This window comes from Stegostoma tigrinum, chromosome 16 (genome assembly GCF_030684315.1).
Source record: "Stegostoma tigrinum isolate sSteTig4 chromosome 16, sSteTig4.hap1, whole genome shotgun sequence".
Lineage (NCBI taxonomy): Eukaryota > Metazoa > Chordata > Chondrichthyes > Orectolobiformes > Stegostomatidae > Stegostoma > Stegostoma tigrinum.
The window spans coordinates 24,648,677-24,673,076 of NC_081369.1; the positions used below are offsets into that span (position 1 = coordinate 24,648,677).

General features: G+C 39.7%; 1 protein-coding gene across 9 annotated transcripts in view; it reads right to left on the minus strand.

The window, feature by feature from the left end:
• chd9 (chromodomain helicase DNA binding protein 9) overlaps positions 1-24,400 on the minus strand; it is a 247,877-nt gene that overhangs the window by 14,537 nt on the left and 208,940 nt on the right. For 7 of the 9 annotated variants that reach the window (XM_048546753.2, XM_048546749.2, XM_048546751.2 and 4 more), the window contains 10 exons: positions 21,657-21,714; positions 21,422-21,458; positions 21,104-21,311; positions 17,597-17,805; positions 15,803-16,699; positions 11,557-11,717; positions 11,106-11,378; positions 8,357-8,773; positions 586-783; positions 62-199 (listed from right to left, as the gene is read on the minus strand). In XM_048546753.2, coding sequence (XP_048402710.1) covers positions 62-199; positions 586-783; positions 8,357-8,773; positions 11,106-11,378; positions 11,557-11,717; positions 15,803-16,699; positions 17,597-17,805; positions 21,104-21,311; positions 21,422-21,458; positions 21,657-21,714 — 2,596 coding nt within the window. The remainder of the gene's footprint in view (positions 1-61; positions 200-585; positions 784-8,356; positions 8,774-11,105; positions 11,379-11,556; positions 11,718-15,802; positions 16,700-17,596; positions 17,806-21,103; positions 21,312-21,421; positions 21,459-21,656; positions 21,715-24,400) is intronic. The other 2 variants (XM_048546752.2, XM_048546758.2) reach the window with 1 other exon arrangement.

Consider the following 24,400-nt stretch of genomic DNA (forward strand, 5'->3'; position numbering starts at 1 on the left):
AACATGTCTTGCAGTTACAAATTCATAAAACTCTTTTACCATGTATAATACAGAAAGTCACCTTTTTCGCATTTCGTCTATTTATAACGGGTACACGTTCTTCTCCAGTCAGACTTTTGACATCTATTTTGTTAGGGTTTCTGCACCGATGTCTTTTTTGCTTTGGTCTATCACCCAAAATCTCAGTTTTAACAATTTTCTGAAATAAATGCAAAAATTTCAAAGCTATAAAAATACAATTGTTGCTAATATGAGTCATATGCCTGGAATAACATCAAACATTGGATTAAGGCTTAGAAATACTGCGCATCAGCCCAGGAAGATAATAAACTAGATGATATATTTTAGCTACTACGCAATGCAAGTCTTCAAAGCACAATGTACAACTGTATCAATTTAAAGGAATAAGCATAAATGTCTGGCTCTAGAGTTAGAAAAGTATAACTTCTCTCAGTGACAGTAAATAACTGTTTAGAAGCATTCAGCTACTATTGTTTATACATTGAATTCATCATGAGGAACCTCCCCAATTGCATTTCTGGGCTGCATAAGTTTACTTGCATTTCTATTTCTGCAAATACTTACTGGAACATGTGGTGATACATCTGCCACATAGTCTGGGTGTTCCTTGAGCCACTCTTCTAAATCCTTTCTTTTTGGAGCATCCTCTCCTGTGAGTCTTGTGCCATTTTTCACATTAATAACTGAAACATGACTATCAGCATCAAGTCGTACTTGGTTTACACTGAGTGTTGCCTGTCTGTTGTTTAACTCAACATTAGCCTGTGGGGAGAAACAGCTATAGTCGGTTTGCAGAAATTTCCAGTAGTTCCCATAATACAGTTTACAATTATTACTGGAATACTTTACAGATTTAACTTCACTGTTTAGTCTGTTCAGGGAGTTTCTTGTAATATTACACTTGTTCAATTGTAAAATTTCTCAGATTCATCAGATTGGGATACAGAACACTGAAATACAACCTGAGGTTAATAAAGTTGCTGAATAGGCATGTAGCTGGCAAATAAATTTTGATATAAATAAATGAAGAACTGTTGAGTTTGGTAGGAATAGAAAGAAGGACACATTCTTTTCAGAAGATAGCACTGCAAAACGTGGCAATGACCGAAAACTGTCGCCTGGATCTTCAAATTTAAGCACGTCCCCACCTTTATGCATTACCTTATGTAACTGATTTCTAGATTTGATTTAATTTTATGATCATATATACAGAGATACTGTGAAAGTTATTGTTTTGCATGCTACCTGGGCAAATCATAAGTACATCAGGGTTTTTTTTCTGGATTAGATTAGATTCCCTACAGTGTGGAAACAGGCCCTTCGGCCCAAGACCACACCGCCCCTTGAAGCATCCCACCCAGATCCATACCCCTATAACCCACACACCACTGAACACGACGGGCAATTTTAGCATGGCCAGTCCACCTAACCTGCACATCTTTGGATTGTGGGAGGAAACTGGAGTACCCGGAGGAAACCCACGCAGACACTGGGAGAATGTGCAAACTCCACACAGACAGGTGCCCGAGGCTGGAATCGAACCCAGATCCCTGGTGCTGTGAGGCTATAGTGCTAACCACTGAGCCACCGTGCCGTTAACAGAACAGAATGCAGAATATAGTGTTACAGCTACAAAGGAAGGGTAGAGAAAGTGCAACGTGCATATATGAGAGGTCTAATCACAAGTCTGATACGTGAGGAAGAAACTACTTGAATCTGTTGGTACATGTTTTCAAACTTTTGTATCTTCTGCCTTACAGAAGAGTGGGGGAAGATAGCATAACCGGGATGGGGTTTTTGATTATATTATCGGAGACATGGGGAAGTATAGATGGAATCAGTGGATGGGAGGCTGGTTTGCACGATGGACTGAGCTGTGTTCACAACTGTTTTCTTGCAGATGCAGCCAGAGCTGCACTCACAGAGGTCGCAAGCCTGAGCAAGATACACTTGAAGTCAGCCTATACCTCTTAAAAGCCCAGATGTATTCTAGCAGGAGCAGGGACTGGAAGTGATTGTGTAATAATGGGTCAGTTAGATGAACAGTGAATTTTGACACAACATCTCAAAAAGGTTTTCGAATGTTGCACTTGAAACATTTACCAATGTAAAAGATGGGCTGCTGTCTTTTATCAGCAATATATTAGCAGGTTTTTCTCACAAACTCTCAGAAGGCCGTGGAAACAGCTAATTGAGTTAGGCTTGGGGGCTTGATGCAGCCCCACAAACAGTACAATGACCGCATATGATTAATTAAGGAACCTTCAAATGCTACTACCATTGCAGCACCGGTAGACTCACTGCTCAAACCCTCCAACTCAACTATCAATAACTTTCATTATTCATGACTTAAACCTAATATTTACGTGTCTTACTCATACACAGCACTGCTACAGGTCTCACACATGTCACAGCTTGTACGCATTCCTGTTTATTCAACCACAATACTCATCACCCAAAAACACAGTACTGCATTCAAATTATCTACCACTTTCAAAACAAGATGGAATACGGAGGCAGCATCTGGAACGAGACAGTAGGTTGCATCTCCTTACGCCCAAGGAGAAGACACTGGGTGCCATGATTGAGTCCATGATCAGGTGTGGAACTGAAACCTGAGGTTTACAGAATGTTCGTAATTTAAGCTCTCATTCTAGTTTCTGTGCATCTTTCAGTCTCTCCTGATTTACAAGCAGATGATGCAAACATGCATCTCTGGTGTCCAACATCATTTCCTGCATCAGCACATACCTATCTATCCATCCCTGTGCAATCCTCTTCTATGACGTACTTTTTTCAGTAACCCAAGAATTGAATGATTGACTGACTGATTTATTTACTTGTCACTCGTACCAAATATGGTGAAAAGCTTTGTTTACAAGCAGTGCAGGCAGATCATAGTAAGCAAGGATGTACAGATCAAAAAGACTTAGACAATGGCACACAGGTTACATTGCACAGGGTGTACGCTAGTTGAGATCAGCATTATTTGCTGCTACAGAGTCATTCATCAGTCGAATAATGGCTGGGAAGAAGCTGGTCCTGAACCTGCTTGTGTGTGTGTGTTCAGGATTCTGGATCTCCTGCCTGGAGGAAGAGGTTGTAGGAGATCATTACTAGGGTGTGATGGGTCTTTGATGATGTTGGCACCCTTTCCATGGCAGCAAGCAGTGTAAATGGAGTCCATGGATGGAAGTTTGGTTTTCATGACAGTTTGGACTGTGCACAGCACCTCTGTAGTTTCTTACAGTCCTGGGCAGAGCAGTTGCCATACCAGGCCGTTATGCACTCGGATACCATATTTTCAATGGTGCGTCAGTAGAAGCTGGTGAGGGTCCTTATAGACGTGCCAAATTTCCTGAGCTACCAGATGAACAAGAGGTGATGCTGTGCCTTCTTGGCTGTCACATTTACGTGGGAAGTCCAATACAGATTGTTGGTTATCGTCACTCCGAGGAACTGGATGTTCTCCACCCTCTCAACCTCAGTTCTGTTGATGTAGGCAGGGGTGGGTTTGCCTCCTTTCTTTCTGAAGTCAACGATCAGTTCTTCAGTTCTGTTGTTGTTGAGAGGGGGTGTTATTCTCATTGTACCATGTCACCAAGTCCTCTATTTGCCTCCTGTATTTTGATTTGCTATTATTAGATATCCGTCCTATGGTGGCATCATCAGCAAACTTTGTGGCTCAGAGGGCGGTGGCTCAATTTGGCAACATAGTCATGGGTTTACAGGGCGTACAGTACGGGGCTGAGGATGCGTCCTTTGGGGGGCTCCAGTGTTTACTGATATTGTGGAGGAGTTGCAGTTACCTGTCTTCACTGATTGCAGGCGGTGGGTCAGAAAGTTGAGCATCCAGTTGCGGAGGGCAGAGCTGAAACCAAGGTCACAGAGTTTTAAGATCAGTCTGGAGGGCATAATGGCATTGAAGGCAGAGCCATAAGCAAGAGTTTGACACAGGATGTTCCATTATCCCTAGAACAACTGGATGAGCGCTGGTCTAGGGAGATGGCATCCACTGTGGACCTGTTACATTGGTACAAAATTGTAGGGGATCGAGGCAGGCTTGTAGACTGGAGTTTATGTTGGCCATGACCAGCCTCTCAAAGCACTTCATGATTACGGAGGTCGGGCTACATGGAAAAGATGGTATTGACACAGCAGTAATATCATCTTGAGGAAGAACGTGGACTTAGAATTATAGCCACCTGTTCAGATACTGAGAATGTGTAATTTAAAAGATAGCATAAAGGTGAGATCTGTAAACAGTGAGCAATGTTTCCATCCGGCTGTGCAACTATGCAACAGCCTAAAAAGTACCACTATGAAGAATAATACAAACAGCCGGCTGAGGTGAACAAATTTAAACAGGGCTACACAGACCAACTAAATATTAAAGGGAACCTTGGCGTAAAACACCAGACACAAACAACTTACAGCCCAAGGATGGAACTGCTTTCAGGAAAAAAAGACCTGATAGGTATGCACACTGAAATACATGGTGCATTTGCAGGCATGTCAAAAAGCTTGCAATCACTGTCTGGAAACGTGAAGGTGTCCAGTATGCTTGACATAGAATACCGTGGACCCAAGCAATATGCCTGGTGGTTGACATTTCAGCTTCTACTTTTCCACGCAGAAGTCACCCATGATCTGAGTGACTTCAGTTGGATTTATTTGTACAGCAGTCAAGATCACATAGCAGCATTGTGATCCTGAGTAGCAGCAAACAGACACTAGAGTGCAAAGGTGTGCGTGAAGTGTCACAGCAGTCTGCAATCTATTTCCAACAAATGTTAAAATTGCTGAGGCGCAATCCCTTAAAAGTGACATGAGTTGCGTAAAGCCGCAAAAGCAATCTCTCACACTGATCATTAGTAACCTTTTATCAGTTATGCCGCAATCATTGGGGTAGCACTGCATGAGAGCACGAGGACAGACACCAAGAGAATATACAAGAATGTTAAGTAGATTAAATATAAAGAAAATTGGATAGTTTGTCATGAAGTTGGTTGGATTGTTGTGGTTTTACTTCAGCTGCGATCGGCTATTACAGAGGGAAGATGCTGAATTAAGGACTATTTTAATGTTTAGTCTAGTTGGATGATTCAATTGCAGACAGGCCATCTAGAAAAAAATCCCAACTGAAATCACTCAGATCATGGGTGACTTCTGTGTGGAAAAGTAGAAGCTGAAATGTCAACCACCAGGCATATTGCTTGGGTCCGCAGATGAAGTAAAACTACAACAGTCCAACCAACTTCATGACAAACTATCCAATTTTCTTGATATTTAATCTACTTAACATTCTTGTATATTCTCTTTGTGTCTGTCCTCGTGCTCTCATGCAGTGCTACCCCAATGATTGTGGCATAACTGATAAAGGCTGGCTTTTCTCTTGCTCTTCATCTTCCTGGCCACTGCATACCCGATGGGAAGAGCTTGATCTCACGATTACAAGGATCTGCAGGAGTCTTAGCACAAGCTCAGGTTACAGACCAGAGGGCCCAGGCAACAGAAATGTTATTCAAAACATCAGAATGCTCTGCTCGATCACAGTATGTTTGGCTTTAATTATGTGAGTGGGCATGCGGGCTGTGCACTTGACGATTTGGTCAATGACTGACTTTTTACTCATTACTTGCAGAATGTCTGCATAACTTCACTTGGACAACATGAGTGGAATCTTTTTCTGTTGCAGTCCATTTTAACTTATTGTGGCATTCTGTGTGGGCATTCAGTGTCACCCTGCACAATATGGTATATAAGTGAAGCCATGAATCTGCTCCATCTGGTTCCCTTTTACAAAATGGAATGAATATATTCAACTCGCTTTGCACTCAAACTTTGTAATTTGACAACGGACAGCAAACTGGCAGTCAGTGTAAATATTGTCTGTTACAGATTAGGAGTCCGCAGTTTGATAACCATGACTGTGGTGATGTCATCCTCACCCTGGTCAGTGCCTTTAACTTAGGCAGTAGGAGCTGGCAGATTTCCATGAATATATCTGTGGTGAAGTGGAGATGCCTTACACACATTTTCCCTCAACTGACATTGTGGGATTGCTCCTTGTAAAGCCTGGATGGATACTGCCTCCTGCAAAGAGGTCTTATCCCAGTCCCTGCTTGAATAGATTGTCCTCCCCTACATCTGTCCATTCTCCCTCTGGTATTGTAGTTCAAAGGGCATACAAATTACATTGACTATGTTCTTCAGAACTCTGAACAGTCATACATTAACACTGGCTCTCTCTCCACAGACGATGCCAGAACTGCCGAGTTTCTCCAGCAAAAATCTCTGTTTTGATAATGTCTGGGTGTAAGTAATCTGAATAGAATCCTTAAAGTTACAGAAGGATTTTTTTGATGGGTTTGAGTAAAAAGGGATTGAATGGGATACATGAACACTGCTACAAATTCTTTATAATACTTTGGAATAACAGATCATTTCCAGGGTATGTTTGTTAATAGTCTTGCGTGTTGGACCTTTTGCTGCCTTTCATGCAAACATTTAAACGGTGTGACCAGTTAATACTCTATCCTCAAAATTAAAATCTGAGGCAAACAAAAACCCTATTCTTCCCAAATTGCTAAATGTTGTACTAGTGCGTGAATTCACAATGAATTTCACAAATGTTAAAAACAAGTCCTGCCTTGAGTGTAAGATAGCCTACTTGACTCATTGTAATGACCTCACTCCTGGCTTCCAGTGCTCCATGCAATTCTTGAATCTAAAGAGTTTGACAATTACTTCAATGTTGATAATTTTGTCACTGCTTGTTTTAACAGCTTGAGTTAGAAAGCATCAGGTTCTAGATACATGTCCATCTTACTTCCACCACTACCTTTTTTAAGAAGGCATTATATCTATTATACAGTTTCCTTTGGCTGGTTTTCAGGAGCCCATATACTACTGGTATTCTTTCATGAGATGTACGTGACCGACAGGGCTGCATTTATTGCCCTGATCACTCTTGACATGAGTCGCTTGCTGGCCATTTTACAGTTAAGAGGAAGTGTTACACTGTGGATCCAGAAATACATTTCCTGCCCAGATGGAAGCCATTAGAGATGGCTTTTTAAAATAATGTGATAGATTCATAATTCTTCAATTCTGAGGCAGTGTTTCAATTTCATACTTTAATAATCAATTGTATTCACATTTCACTAGTTATCGTGGTGGGATTTGATTCCATGTCCTAGGGGTCACCGGATTATTCATTCACTGATATTAACGCTGTAACACCTTTGCTCCCTCTTCTTTTACTGTAAAAGCTATTCAAAACTCTCATTTATAACAGCTCTGCAAATTCCTTAGCATCCAAATCCACATACACACTAAAACATACAGCAATTTCATAATTATGAATTTGTAACTCTTGGGAGTCCAATTAAGTTGGAAAATGCTCAGAGCATTAATTAGTCATCTAAAAGAGTATCTGTGAACCAGAAGATGTCTCAAGTCAATGAGTTAAAATATCCTTGAAGAAGTTCCACTTTGTAAATACAAAACACTTTTACTTTGGAACTAGTTAAGTTTAGGTTATAGATAACCAGCATTTGAACACGAGTTTCTAACTCTGCGAATTCTTACTCTCATTTTGGGAGCACAATTATAACCTCTCAAAAGAGTTGAGATCCTAGCACTGAGTTATAAAATATAATGATGGATTCAAGTCTAGAAGACTGTTTTTGTCATGTCCTTTTCAAAAGCATAATTCCATGCTGAAGCATGATTCCAATTAAGTCTGCATACTTTCCAGAAGTCCCCGGGTAGCAATTAACTCTGGGAACCCCTGAGTATAGGGCACTGTTGTTCCAAACCACTACATCCTCAAAAGGCTTGTTATTTCCCTCTATTCCTCAGGTTTACTGAAAATGCTCTGGTGCTCTAACAGTTGACTTGTTATCAGCTCATTTTAAACAGACTAGGGATTAAATTTGACACACCCTTGATCTCTGCTTTAGTCACTTTTCAGAAGCAAATGCACCACTGAACTACCAACAAAATATTCTGGTGGTTCTGACGTGATGAATTGAATGTAGCCCATTTAAGCAACATAATTTTCATAACAGGCTAAGAACAATTAAAGAGGATCTATCCTGCTTGGCAAAGCATGACTCTCGTTAGAATAAGTGAAAACATCAACAACAATAATCATCTAGAAATTTTAAATCAAGACATTGGCTGAAAAAAAGGCAGCGCGAACAAGGTAAGAAAGATTATGCAAGTTAAAGTGACTTTTACAGCTTTTGATTCCATGGTGAATTTGCATTGCAGACATTATGCCACCAAATAACTTGATGATACTGCTGCAAAATACATATAAACTTACAGGCAATACTGGTTTGCTTCTGTTCATGAAGAGGATGTCTACTCCTTCTACATTTTTTTTCCGTCCTCTTCTCTTTTTAACCATTGGCTGGCCATCCAATAGGACCCCATTTGTACAGTGCCGTGATATCTGCTGTGAAGTACCGGCTATTGCTGATTTAGGATCAGAGATCACAGTGGAGGTGTTGCCAGGTAAACTTGAATTAAATAACACCGACGATGGCAACGAGTTGGAGCTCCCAGCTCCCTGCAAAGATTTGGAAAGATCCACAGCCAATTCCTGGCTGCTGTCAGACGCAGAATACAAATCATGCAGCCGTGCCATGTATTGCTGTTGATCTGAAGTGCCTTCTTCAGCCTCAAGTCCTCTCTTCTGACTGAGCCTTTGTTTCTGAAAAGTCAACTTCAATCCACCTTCCTATTAAAACAAATTTTAATGTTAGAAAAATCAATTGAAAAGTGTGAAATCTCCCTTCCTTGTTGAATTTTTTTTGTTAAAATCTGGTGGCTGGAGAACAGACATCAACCGTACTTTGGCTTAAATATAAACACAATCACTCAAACATGCGTATATACATGCACACAGACATGTCCTACAAATATTTAAGCTCAAATGTATTTTTTTAAATTTTAGAGGAGAATTATACTGTGTTGCATGTTAAAAATGCCCAGTTGTAATGAGCAACCTGATATAGGTTAAGTAAAAGTTTGTATCAGTTAGTCAATATCTGAGATTCACAAAATTAGTTCCTCTTTGATAACGTTGTCCTTTGTCACAATTTGGTACTGCAACTTAGGTGACCACTCTTCACATCTGAGTTCAACAGAGTTCACAATTGGCTGTCCTATAAAAATAAGTCTAATAACATGATGAATTCATACATCAAGGTTTATGATTAAACCAATATAGGCTGAGGGGCCTATCTGTCTTCTAATGAATACTTACACACAGATGTCAGAGGCAGGTTCTTTACTCAGAGGGTGGTAAGGCCGTGGATTGCCCTGCCTGCCAATGTAGTTAACTCAGCCACATTAGGGGCATTTAAATAGTCCTTGGATAAGCATATGGATGATGGGATAGTGTGGGGGATGGGCTTAGATTAGTTCCTAGGCTGGTGCAACATCAAGGGCCGAAGGGCCTGTTCTGCGCTGTATCGTTCTATGTTCTATAGAGACAACTGAACTCTTGATGTGCCTTTTCAGAATTTAATAAAAGTCTCTTTTAACTTCTACATAACATTGGGGAGTGGACGTAAAAGGACAACTCTGGAAGTGACCCCTAACAGATCTGCCCAGACCAATTCTTGTTTGAAATAGGTGAGAAACTATTTAGGTTTTTGATCACTTAGTTGATATTAAGGGCACATCTCATTGGAAGTAATGTTTGTCATGTAGTTTCACCATTTGTATAAATGTTCCATGCCATTACGTTGTTAGTAGATCAATCCCAATGAAAGTGTCATCAATCCTCTAAAAATTAAAACACAAATGAATTGTTTGGAAACTAACGAAAGCGATCCAGGAAAATAAAACCCATGCGCTATTAGAAATACAAGACATGGGGCAAAAAAGCTGACTGACATCAGAATGATCTATTCAGATAACTAACAGCCTGCTAACAATGTGATTGGTACAAGAAAGCATGCTGACAGTGTTACAAATAGGCCATTTGCAGATCAATTTGTAATGAAGTCTTCTATCCAGGGTTGGCAATCCTACTCATGGAGCAAAGGTAAAAAGAATGAAAACAAATTGTTCAGCTCACCACCTCATGCTAACAAACACATGCCAAGTTTTCAAATCTGATGAACTGAAGTAGCTTACATTTTTTGTAAGTTTAATAAATGAAGTTTGAGAAATTTGTATTCATTGACAACGCGATATGGTTACTTTATCCTCAGTTTCTAAGTGACTACAAAGACCAGGGAGTATCTTACTAAAAAAAACCAAGACTGAGGAAATTTAATGTAAAGAAAATTGTCACTAGAAGTAAAAGGTTATTGTTAAAGACTTCCATCAATCCCAAAGAAAATGAATGTAGTTGTTCTGTGAAAATCTATTAATGAGTTTGGAAGTTAGACAGTCATAAAAATCTTCTCAGATGCATGTCTTCTGTAGGAATTATAATAATATTAAAATATTTACCAATGTGACTGCACACAGCAAACGTTAATAAACATGAGTACATGTTGAAGTTTTCAGCTCAGCACTGTGTCAGATATCCCAATATTTACTGACAATTGTGACACAGGGCAGAAAGCCAATCATGCTGATTTATTTCAAGTGAAAAACAAAAGCAGACTATTTGCCTTAAAAAGCAGAGAATTAAAACAAAAAAAAGCTCTTTCTGCATTTACACCACATCATGCTGTGCCATCGACCTTCAATCAAAACCATAAACTGTTTGATACTTAAGAATGGACAGGTTCAAAGGCCTTCTTACGGCAATAAACCACAAAATGCAAAGCATTAGGGAAGCACTGTTGCTAGGAAAGCCTTCAGAATTGCAAAGGGTAAAGCAGAAATAAAGATTTCAAAATGCTGCGCATTACAAATACAGCTCACATCTAAATAAATGTACATTAAAATTAACAATGGTTATAAAGCACAAAGGAGTAATGTATATAAAGTGTGCGAAGGAAGTAGTTCAGAGTGAAAACGCTGCTCGCAGCCAGATGCGCAGTAGCATGCTGCACACTGCAAAGATCTGCAATTAGAATCAGATCTAACAGTAATAAAAAAGAACATACGTCATTGATTTTCACTGTAAACTCCTTTTCTCGCACATGCTTCTTCACCTTTGTGAACTGCGACAAAAGAGAATTATCTTCTTTAGCACCCTGGGTTCCCAATGTTACAGTAGCAGAATCACTAAAATTTCCCATGGCAGAAGGGCTATCGAGCAGTTTTGTTGTGTAAGAAGAGGTCACAGCGTTGTAATCATAACTTCTTCTTGATGGAATCCAATTTCCTTTCAGCACTGCATGGCATATACTATCGATTCTGTTGATCATGACACGATCCTACATTAAAGAAGGAAATGAGCCTTTAGAAATTTCTTGCAAATTCATTTCAATACTCAAATTATTTCATCCTGGAAAATTTTTAGTCCAAAGCATGAGAAATTCATAGCACTGCACTCTGTGCAAGCAGGTAGTGACTTAAATAATCCAAATTGAAGTTGGTGATTTCAGTTCATACCTTTGGCCAGCAGGAGGCAGCAAACCTATGTCTTTCTTGGAGGAAGGGACCATCAGGCTTTCCACTATCTGGTAGAAAACTGTCTTGTGTCTCATCATGTGTGATGCTAAGAGATGCTACACTATCTTCATCATAAGTTTTCAAGTGCTGTGGGGATTTGCCTTCAAAGAAAGTGCAAATGATTTTGTCAAAATACTATTTCAATATAGCCCTAATGGTACAAATCACAGTTCTTTATTCACAATTTCTGACCAATTTAACTGTGTTAACGAGATACAGGATACACAACTCAATTGTGACTGACAATATTTATATTCAAATTAACTTGACCGTTATCCCATCCAAAATGAAATATGTCTGAGGTCTGTTCAACTTTAATTCGACATAAATAGGAATTTGATTCTGCTATTTTCAGTTTTAGAAAGTTCAGGTGCCAGATGTGGCAAAGAAGAAAATCTGTATCTCATGCTCAGCTGGATGCCTGTATTGAAGTGGTAGTGATCTTGTTAGTGACAGCAGTAAAATGTCAGTCTGACATCGAGCTGCTTTGTTGGCAAAGAACGACATTACACTATTGGTCCTTACATAACTCATAATGACACTTGATATGTAAAAATAGGAACACAGAATCAGAATTGGTTATTCAGCCAATTGAGTCTTCTCATGTTCCAGATCATGACTGATCATCTACACCGGTGAAGAAATACAGCAATCACTTACCCATTTGATATCATTAATAATTAGAAATCCATCAATCTGACTTGAACTTTATAAATGACTGCGTCTCTACAGGTCTTTAGGATACAGAATTCCAAAGATACCCAGTCTTTATTGCATTTAAACAAGATCTGTATGTTTCTACAAGATCCACGCTGATTTTTCTGAATTCCAGAGAATATAAGCCCAATCTCCTCAACCTTGTCTCATGGGAGAAATTCCACAATGCTAGGAATCAGACTGAACTTCCACTACTGTCCCTCTATGGCAAGTAAACTTTCCTTTGGTAAAGGAGCCAGATTATGCACACAGTTCTTGAGGCACAGTCTTGCAAGTGTTCTAGACAAGAAAAGCAAGACATCTTTGCTGTAGTATTCAACCCCTCTGCTGAAAAGGGTCGACACATTACTCGCCTTCCAAATTCCTTGCTTTCAGGTGGTTTTTGAACAAAGACATCTAGATCACTTTGGATATCTCACTTTCTAATCTCTCACCAGTCATGAAATGCAGCTCAGTCCCTCCTACCAAAGAGGATAACTTCACCCTTAGTCACATTATATTCTGGTATGTTCTTTCCCACTCACTCAGCCTACATAAATCTTCCTGAAAATTCTTTGCACTTTCCTCACAAATCCCATTCTCACCCACTTTTAGATCATCTGCAAACTTCAACATCATTGTCTCCATGATTGAAACAGACATTGAAATATCCGTTAGGACCTCAAGCACTGAAACTTATGTTATCTTTCCAAACAGCGAAGTGATGCTTGCAACCTTTCAACCTGCATGCACCAGTGCAGAACTGAAAGAATTTTGATAGATGATCATCAATACTTCCACCACCTCTACTGTCATCTCTTACAACACTCTATGGTGCAGAACAAAAAGACCCTGGGTATTTGGAGATAGTAGGAACCGCCAATGCTGGATCTGAGATAACAAGGTGCAGAGCTGGATGAACATGCAGCAGAGGAGCAGGAAAGCTGGTATTTCGGGTCTGGACCCTTCTTCAGAAAATCTTCAGAAAATGATCCTGGGTATTTGTCAACTTTTAGTTCCATTAATACGACTTTTGTTTCTTATTAATACTGATTTTTTTCCTTTTCACACTGTCTCTCGGCCCTAGGAAGTCAATTATTTCAGGGAAACCTCTTGTATCTTACCCCATGAAAACGAACACAAAGTACTTTGATAGGTGCTCAGCCTTTTCTCTATGGTCCATTATAAACTGTCCTGTAATGGAGCCATGGTTGTCTTTGCTAATCTTTTTCCTTTTTATATACCTACAGAAGTTTTTACAATCAGTTTTTAACATTTCTTATAACTAATCACATTTTATTCTATCAATTTATTGGTCCATCTTTGCTGAATTCTCCGATTTCACAGAGCAGCAACCTTTTATCTGACAAATGTTATAAGATTGTTCCTTTGATCTAATTTAATCTTTAACCTCCCTTGTTATCTGTGGCACTCTTGCATTTCCCAGTGAGTACTTTTGCCTTAATGTATGCTTTTGCAAAGCAAGCATATTTTAAAAAAGAGTCATTGCTTATCTACCAAGTCTTTTAATTTATTTTCACAATCCACCACAGCCATCTTCTTCCACAAACCTTCATAAGCATCCTTGTTTAGATTAAAGTTCTGGAGTTTCAGATTAAACTACACTTTTTTGAAACTCAATGGCAAATTCCATTATACTGCAATCACTTTTTCTTAAAAGGTTCTTTTACAAGAATATTAATTAGCTCTTTCTCACTGCATACTATGAGATCCAAAATACTGTGGTCTAGTTGCTTCCTTAAAATATTGCTTCAGTCAACCATCTTGAAGACTTTCCAGGAATTCTCCTTCCACACACTGGGGCTCATTAGATTTAGCCAGTCTATTTATAGATAGAAATCACCCATTATTATTGCACCCTCATTTCCTGATTCATAAGTGATCTGCATTAAGAGTGCTGTTTGGTCGTAGTCAAGAAACGACGCTCACCAACAACTGCTGTTTCTCACCTTAGCTTCAATCAACAGATTCTCCATCCTAATAATGAAGACAAAACATTGCTGATACTGGAACTCTGAAACAAACACTGAGAATGCTGGAGAAACTGAGTGGATCTGGCAGCTTCTGTGGAAACAGAAACAAAGTCAACATTAAGTCAGGTATGACTCTTCTTCAGAGCAGTTCATGCTCTGCTCTGACTCATGACTGTATGACTCATGCAGAGTCATACCCCACTTGACTTTTTCCACATTCTCTGGGTTTGTTTCAGATTTTACATTGTGAGTTCTGGTCAGAGATCTGTCATTAACGTGCTGATCCTATCCCATTTCTATATTGCCTCTTTTCCCCTTTTTGCCTGTCTGTCCTGAATGTCAAAACATACTTTAATATTTAGTTCCCAGATTTGCCACCACATTTCTGGGATAGTAATGAAATCACACCTGTTTATTTCAACATGTGTAATTAATTCACCTACACGGTTATAAAAATTCTGCCTGTCTTCAGATAGGGTGCCTCTAATTCTGCTTTTATAGCACTATTGTGTTGACTGACACTGGTTGACTTTAGGATTTGTTTCTGCTCCTCTAATAGTTTCAGTTACTGCTTTTCTTCTTTACATAACCGGTTTCATATTTCACTTACCTGCAAGGATATTAGTCCAGTCCTGCAAGGTGCAACCCACTTTTCTATACAGGTCTTATCTGCTTTGGTCCAAGTCCCACACAGGCAGAAATCTGTTCTTTCATGCTCATTCTTTCAACCTTCTCATTTCTACACTCACTGGCATGTGGTACAGACATCCTGTTTTTCAAACACCTGCCTAACTCCCCGAATTCTGCTGTTTGGGGCGTCGTTCCACTTTCTACTCATATTGTGGTGTCGAATATTGCATTACTGTTCAAAATCCAATAGCAAACTTTTACTAGAATGAAAACCATTTTGTGCTGCAGCTGGAGACAAAAATATTCTAATTTCCTGCACATTTCTGATTTGGTTCAACATTTTAGTATAACAAGAATCTGAGGCATCAACTATATTGTTGCTCAAAATAATGGACATCATATAAACTTTACTAATAGAGAAATTACCCATACAAACTACATATCTGAATTTCTATTTCAAGTTCACCATGCTGAAGACATAGCATCCATTATTTTAGTGAATTGTTATGTAATTTCAATTGCTTCAATTTTAATGATAGGGAGGTACTGGTGTGGGACTGGGGTGGAAAGGTCCAAAATCACATGACACCAAGTTAAAGTCCAACGGGTTTATTCGAAAACACAGGCTTCCGCGGAGGAGCGAATCTCCAAAAGCTGGAATTTTCAAATAACCTTGCTTGACTAACCCGGTGTCGTGTGCTATCTGACCTTGTTCAATTTTAAATTTACACCATATCTTGACAACACTACTGAAATCGCTACTGACGACAGCAGCTATCCCAGCTGCATTTTAAAGACCCTTTAGCCATTTCAGTCAATGCAGGAAACGCCTCACTAAGCAGAGAGTTTCAATTTGCGTCACTTACAACCTGCTGTGGTCTGCTTATCATCACTGTCACTATCACTGTCATCAGAAGAGGATGACGAGGAAGACGAGGAGGAGGAAGATGAAGAGGATGACGAGGACGAAGAGGATGACGAAGATGAGGAGGAAGATGAGGACTGTGACGAGGACGAGGACGACGATGACGATGGTGAAGACGAAGAAGAATTATCTGAATCTGAATCTGAATCAGAGCTTGAGTCAGGACGTCCTCTGTTTGCCTTTCGTTTGTTGTGTACAGAGTTTGGTGTAAGGGGTTGAGTCCTTGCTGCAACCATACATCCATCTGGATCTGGGTCTAATTTAATGCCAGTCTTCTTGTCTAATCGGTTTTGTAGCTGAAAACCACCCACAGCATTCCAGTGTTCTGATTTCATTTTATTCTTAACCTCAGTGTGCACTGCATCTTCATCATCAGATGATTGTTCCTTTTTTACAACTACTGTTCTTTCACACTTTGCAGTTTCAGTCTCAGGCTGACTTTTTTTGTCCTGTAGCTTAGCCGGTAAATTAATAGGTGAGGATGAAGATGGATACTGAGGGTGCAAGAGTGGTGTGGAGCTCCTAGATTGTGTAGCTTTGTTTTGGCTGAAGTTTCTTTGAGCCATCATGAAGGAAAGCTCTGAATCACAGAAAATGTGATAATCAGTCTTGCTGACACCATGTTTAGCTGCTCCAGTGAGCAATTCCTTATCATGCTTTCCACTCTCCCACCACTCTGGCAGATCTGGGCCTGGCTGACACAACTGTAACCGTTCATCAAGTTGAGGATGTCGAAGTACTTGTTCCCGAACTTTACGGAGCAGCTCAATCCGATATAATGTCCTGGAAGCACGCTCCTCTGTAATAGGCTGTATGAAAATGGGTGGATCAGGAAGCTCTAGGGTGGAAAAACAAAAAAGATTCTCTGCAAGTTAATCTTATTTTGAACTCCTCTACTTAACCGCAAACATAAAACAAATTCAACAATAAGTGTATGCTGTAAATATTGCATTGATTAAAATAAACTGCACGTTCATGGAATACAAGTGTCAATGGCTGGGCTAGAATTAATCGCCTGTCCCAGTTGCATTCAAAGATGTGACTTTTAAATTATGCTTTGCCATGACTTTTTATTTGGCATTATCGTGATTTACTAAATGAAAATAAAGACTTTTATATTAATTGATAAAAACTAATGCAAAATTTTTCATGGCCTGAGGCTGATGACAGTATGCACTGTACAATAACCTGTAATTTCTCTGCAGGTTCAAAAGTCTTGATTTATTGTTGCTACCAGGTATTTCTTGCTATCCTAATTCAATTTCCTATCCTAGTGAACTTTCGGTAATCACCACAATATAATTTATCCAGCTCCATAATTTGAGGATCAATATATGAGTGATGATGCAAGACCGGCAGCCTTTACCTCAGAAATAGTCAAAATAGAAAACTAGCTTCAAATGGCAAGGATTAATGACAAAGAACTCTCAGCACCAGCCAATCAGTTGCTTGCGTTAGTTGAGAATTTACAGATGTTTAAATGATATTTGTGCAGGTTATTCTCCTTCCCATAAGCAGAAAATTCTCCAAACCTTGACATTTCCCTTGCCCAATGTTAAACAGCATGTGCTCACCAAGTCCCCATAAAACATGGCAGATTCAGAACAATTGCATAATTATTACTGGTCACTGAGATTACAGAAAGGTGGCATCATAGTCATGTGATAAGGAAACTCATGAATGACATTCACTATCTTTGACGAATACAGCCAAGCAGTAACTCAGTTATCTGTACCTTCTTTCTCTTTGTGTGGTAAACGACAAACTCTTCGACACATAGCGATGAAAGCGTAAAGATACTTCTGCAGACTCTCATCTGTCTTCTTATTCAGCCTGGCAATAGCTCGGAATTTAGTCCAATCAAATTTTTGCTTATCTGGATCATAAACGACACCGAAAGTAGACACGACTCTGTAGAAATCAGCCTCTTCTCGCCTGGTCCACCTAGTCAAAAAAATGATGGATTAGTTGCTCAATACGATGCATCCTCAGTATTTACTTTATCAAGATATTTTCCGTCAATGAACCCACTATCTCTATGACAACATTTCTGCACTAAAACAAAAACGCAACATTTTATGTCTTTAAGTTTACGAAAAGGGAAACACAAATCATATTAACTACAAAATTTTAAGATGGACTCTAGAATGCCACAATACTCCTTGATTTTATACACTTTGGTGCTGGATACCTCAAGCAAACTAAGGCCACAGATAACTTCTGCCCAGTAAAGTGAACAATTGTACCATTAGGGGCCCTAAGTATCCTGGGGAATTGTCTCTAGGTATGGTTTTCACTAGTGAAGATGAATGGTGAAGTAAGTGAAATCTGAATTTTTGTTGTCAATTTCCAGCAAGGGCTAAATTGAGAAATTCATTACGTGCAAGCAAATCTCTCCTGGTTTGTTTACAAAGCAATTCTCCAATCTAATGGGCTTTCCACATTTATCTGAAATCCTCTCATTACATTGCCTTGACTCGGAAGGACGGAATGTTTGGAGGACTGAACTACAATCTGTTTGATATGGGTCGACAGCCAGAGCCAAGGTGAGAGGCTTGCCCCCCTTATTACTATTTGTGCATCCAAAACCCCATATAACCTCTTCAACATCTGTGGGCCCTCTCGTGGCTGAAGTGTCTGATGCAGGTATCCACACAGATGTCCACACATGTTGGAACTTGGGGAAATATTTATAACGGTGTCAGTTTTGGCCTTTGTCCGAGTATGTGTGATGTTGAAAATTTAGCACAAATGGTCTCTAACTACACTGGTCCAAACTTCAGTGCCGTTTCCGCAAGGGCCACTCAGTCGCAGTTTTTACAAAAAAAAAACCTCTGATGCAGAGGTTTGTCCTCTTATAGTTTGTACTAATGTTGTTTGCTTTGAGAAAGCTTCCTAAAGAAAATTTACTTGGGAATTCTATCTTCAAGAATATGGGGTATATGGCCTGCCCATCCAAGTTGAACTTTCTGCTGTCCAGTATGAAGCATCATGGCGTTTGTGATTTTACCTGGCATCAGATACTCAATAAGCCTCAGGTGTCTTTGTGAGGAATGTTTTGACCTAGGTACTGCAGATCCCAAGTGATCTAGTAAGTATGATTTTAATCATCAGCTTAGGGTTGTGCTGCTTACAGACATGATTGTGGAATCATTGCATCTAGAATGCATGCCTTTCACAGACATCTTCACTGTAAGGGCATCCTAGCAACTAAGTAACAAAAGTTTTTGTATAATCTTGACAGAGGTGGCATCAATGATCACGTCTGGAACTTCACAAGGCAGGCACGGTGGTGACTAAAATATAATTGGAATGGGAAACACTGATTTGGAGTGAAACATTCTTGGCACCACTCTAGAACAGTCTGAATGGCTTCCTCTTGTGTGGGCAGTCATCAAACAGAAGCTCTGATTAGTACCTGTAAGGAGGCACACAGCTTGTCAAGATGAAAAGCGTCCCTGAAAGAAACCCAACACTGACGCCTACAAACATGACTCTGGTGGCTCTCAAATACTGCAAAGCAGATCCTCAACAACCGGTGAGCAATAATGCATTCTTGCTTTATGCTGCTGGTTACAGGAAGAATACTGGATATCTTGCCCCAGGCACACATACAACCAACTGTGCCATCATCCAGCAGGCACAGGTTTTTAACAAACGTTTTCCTCTAAAGGTAGTACGTCTCATTAAGTGCCACCTTAAATCAAGATGAGAAGAAAGTAGATATTTTGGGTTGTGACTCTATATCAGGACTGCAAAGGGAGCTGGGAAATAAATAGAGGGAGGAGAGGTGGGGCTGGGGGTAGGTGGGAAGGTGATAGGTGGATACAGGTAGGGATAGTGGGGATTGGTTGGTAGAAAGGTTGGGACGGAAGACAAGGAAGATGGAAAGGTTGTGTCAGGTAAAAGGAGGTCAGGATGGGAGGGAGGGTTGGACTTGGGATGAAGCCAGAGTGGAGAAATTTTGAAACTGGCGAATTCTATATTCAGGCCATTGGACTGTAAGCTCCTGAAGTGGAGTAGGTGGTGTTGACCAAATGCAGACTGGCCAACCGATTCATGGAGCATCTGCACTCTGTGTACTGTAAACACCATCATCTTCTGGTTGCCAACCACTTTAACTACCCACCCTCCCACTTTAAGTCCCCCCTCCCACTCCCTTGGTGACATGTCCACCCTGAGCTTCCTCCAGAGCCACCATGATGTCACACTCAAACTGGAGGAACAGCACCACATATTCCACCCCAGGAGCTGACAGCCTGAAGGCCTGAATATGGAATTCACCACTTGTTTCAACATCACCCCAACCCCAGCTTCAATCCAACTCCAACCCTCCACTCCATCCCATCCTTGCCTCCTTGACCTGACACAACCTATCCATCCTCCTTCCCATCTATCCAACCTATCCTTCCCACTGTCCAATCCCCACTACCCTACCCGCATCCACATATCACCATCCTACCTACCTTCCCCCAGACCACCCCCCTACTTATTTCTGGGTCCCTTCCCCCTGCCCAGAGCTGAAGGATCCCGACCCGAAACATCGACGCTCCTGTTCCTCTGATGCAGCCTGACTTTGTCTTCCATCAACTGTATTTACTCTGACTCTAGCATCTGCAGTCCTTGCTGTCTCCTCTTGCCACCTCAATTACAGGCTACAATAAAGCCTTTTCTTAGAGCACAAACCCTGAACAGTGGGCTTGGAAATGAACCCTATGGTCATTGTTACATTTTGGGATTTGCCGGATAGCTTTAATTTGCTGAACTTCATGCACTGGGGCTCAGAGTTGGTACATGGAGGTGAATTTCTAAATGCCACAAATCTACTGTTGTAGTACGAAGAAACAATTGGTACATAGTTGTGGCACTGACCTTTATACGCAGTGGAAGCAGTAGGGAGAGCACTAGATCCTTATGATTTAAAAAGACACGGCAAAAAGATATTCACATTGTGTAGGTTTCAAATGAATTTCAGCAATAAAATTAAATCAATTAACGGACAAGCTTGAAAATTTTTTCCAAAGGCTGTACAGAAAGATCTTTATTGAAGGTTTTTTTTGCTCATTATTAATCATTTCAACTTTCCAGAATGAGAATCCTTAACATCATCAAAATGGCTTTACTGGGAAAAAACACCGTATGCTTTGAAGAAAGTTAATTTGTAGTTTGAAATAAAGGTGTGTTTAAACAGCAAATAATATTTGAGTAAATGCTATTAATTTAGTATCTCAATCATTCCTACCTTTGTTGCTTCTCGATTTTAGCGGCCTCCTTAGCTTTTACAGTGTCAGCACAAAGTCGCCTCCTCCTATCTCCTTTAGTTTGGGCTTCCAGTTTGACCTGTTCTTTCTTGTTACTACGCTGATAAGCAGTCACAAGTCGACGAAGGCGTGTTGTTAAAGCAGACGCAGTTGGCCAATACAACAGATCACCTTCTCCCAGAGAGCCATCTAAGATGAAGCGGAATTTTCATCATTAAGCAAAATGTTATTGTCTAAAAGATCTATGTCTTTAAATCTGACTGAAATTAAAAGAGACTTTTTCAAACCCTCATTCTCACCTGTAATTATTAGATCTCCTGGAGAAGATGCAGCATCCTGAAACAGAAAATTTTCGCAAAAGTTTTGAGCTAGTTTATGAATTTGATAAAAAGAACAAGATACGTACCATAGATTTTACTAATATGTCAACTTAAATTTTATTTCTACACTAAGTTTAGAATTACATAGGAAGTTGTTTTTGCTCAGGAAAAGTAGCAGCATTTATGATACACAAATTAAAAAAAAATTGTTCACCTCCATTTCATCCTTGAATAACGGCTGAGTTGGTTTATATTCTGGATCTTCACCATCCCTGTTAGAACACCATAAATTAATTAGGAAATGAACAATTAATAATGCTTTTCAAGTTTATTGAGCGTAACCATGTACGAGATATAACAAAGAAAGAAGTTAAACTAGTCAAAACAATCTTTTTCCCTAATTTCCTCTCTGGTGCTCTCGGCATCAAGAATGCCAGTGAATTATTACAAAGCATAAAGCAGAGTTGTAAACAAACACTCAGGACCCACAATCATTGACATAAATATAAAGGGGAATATTATGCTGCAAACAGAATTTGGGGAGCTGGATTACAAATTAGCAAGCAGGGCCACAAAAGTAATAATCTCCTGATTCCGCCTAGTACTGTATGGAAGTTTATATATAAAGAGAACAGCAGCCAGATCAAAACACACATGGAAATACAGCACAGGAGGATGGGTTTGCATTTCTTGGGACACTGGGACTGCATTAAGGAAGATGAGACCTGTAAAAGTTGGCAACTTGCACTTGAATAGAGACAGGACTGAACTCCTCGTGGGTATTTTGCTAGTGCCATTGGAAAGGGCTTAAATGAACTTCACAGGATAGCAAGAAAACAAGCAAGAGACAAAGTGAGAGGGGAATATCATGGTGTACAAAATACTGGGAGAGACAGATAGCACAAGATTAGGGAATAGTTATTTAATAGGTAGAGCCAGACAAAAGGAGAAAGTCACAGAAGTCTAAATCAGAGCAACTGCGTGCATTTGTGCAGCAAGAGTAAATATCATAACAGTATTGTAAATAGGATAAGTGGTTAGCAAGTACAGGTTGCTAAGTGAAAATATAATGACGTAGCTATTACAGATACTCATCTCAAAGGAAGACAGGATGAGCTATGAAATATTCTTGGATACAGGTGTTTAGAGAGATAGTCATAAATGGGAGGGTACCAAGTAGTATTGATTAAGATAAATATTGCAGTGTTGGAGAAAGAGGATGTTCCAGGCGTAAGGAACAAGAATGGTATAATTACATTGCCTATGTAGTCTATATGCCACCAACTAGTGGAAAGGATCTGGAGGATCAAATTTACAAGGATATTACAGACAGTTTCTAGAGTAATACAGAGAAAAAGATTATACAGTAATTACTACAAGGATGCTAAATTATCCCCAAATTTGTCTGGGATTTCAGTGAAGTAAAAGAAAGAAAGAAGCAAAGTCTCCTAAAATGTGTTCAGCAAAGTTTTCTGCAGTATATTTCTAGTCTAATGATGAAACAATACTAGATTTGGTTTTTGAGAATGGGATGGGTACTTAGATCAGGTGAGCAGAATGCTTAGGGGACAGCATTGATTGAATCATAGCATTTAAGCCAACTATGGAAAAGGATATTATTGTAAGAATAACAGAATTAGGAAACTGTAGATGCACTGACCCTACATTTTCAGTCTTCCTTAGACTCGGTGTATCAAAGGACTGGAAAATTGGAAATGTTGCATCCGTATTCAAAAAAAGTTGTAAAGTCCAAGTTTCAATTTTTAGTATTAAAGTTTAAATTTTCTAGCAGTTTTCCAAATAGTAACAACAACTCTCAACAAAATTAATAGCCACATGGACAAATGTGAATTAAATGAGGCAAACCAACACGATTTCCGAAGGCAAAGTAGAGTTTAACTAATCTGAACATTTTTGAAAAGGAAACAAGACAGAGTTGATGGAGAACAATATTCTTGATGTTGTGTATATGGATTTCTAGAAAGCATCTGAGACAATGCTATACAACAGAATTGTGGGCAAAGTTATAGCTCAAGGAATGAAAGGGTTGAGAGCAACATGGAAACAGAATTTGACGAGTGACAGGACTCGATAACAGTGGTCACTGAATGCTTTTCAGGCTTTCAGATTTGTAGTGGAGCTTCCCAGGGGTCAGTATTGTTCTTCTGGATGTAAATTAACAACATAAGCCTGGGGGTACAAAGCACAATTTTGAAATGTGATGACAATTCCCTTCCTATTCATGTATTCATCCTGGGCTTCTTGAATGCTGCTATTGTGTCTCCTTCCATCACCTCTTCTGGCAACGTGTTCCAGGCGCTTAACACCCTTTGTGCAAAAAAAAAACTTGCCTCGCACCTTGAACCTGTACCCCCTAGTAACTGACCCCTCCACCCTGAAATAAGCCTCATACTTTGCACTCTATCCATGCCATTTAGAATCTTACAAACTTCTTCTATCAGGTCACCCCTCAACCTCCACCATTCCAATGAAAATAAATCCAGTCCAGCCAACCTTTCTTCACAGCTAAAATCCCCCATACGAGGCAACATCCTGGTAAACCTTTTCTGTATCTGCTCCAAAGAAGCCATATTCTTCTGGTAGTTTGGTGACCAGAACTACACACAATATTCAATGTGTTGCTAACTGAAGTTCTATAAAGCTACAGCATAACTTGTCTATCCTTATTCTCAATGCCCCTTCCATTAAAGGCAAGCGTGCCATAAAGCCTTTCTTATAATCTTATCTACCTGCACTGTCAACTTCAATGATCTGCGGACTTGCACACCCAGATCCTTTTGCATATCAATACCCCTAAGGGTTCTACCAGTCACTGTAGAATTTCCAACTACAACTGACCTTCCAAAATGCAACACCATGACATTTGTCCAGATTAAACTCAATCTGCCACTTTTTAGCCCATGTCTCCAACTGATCTTATGTCTGCTGTATCCTACG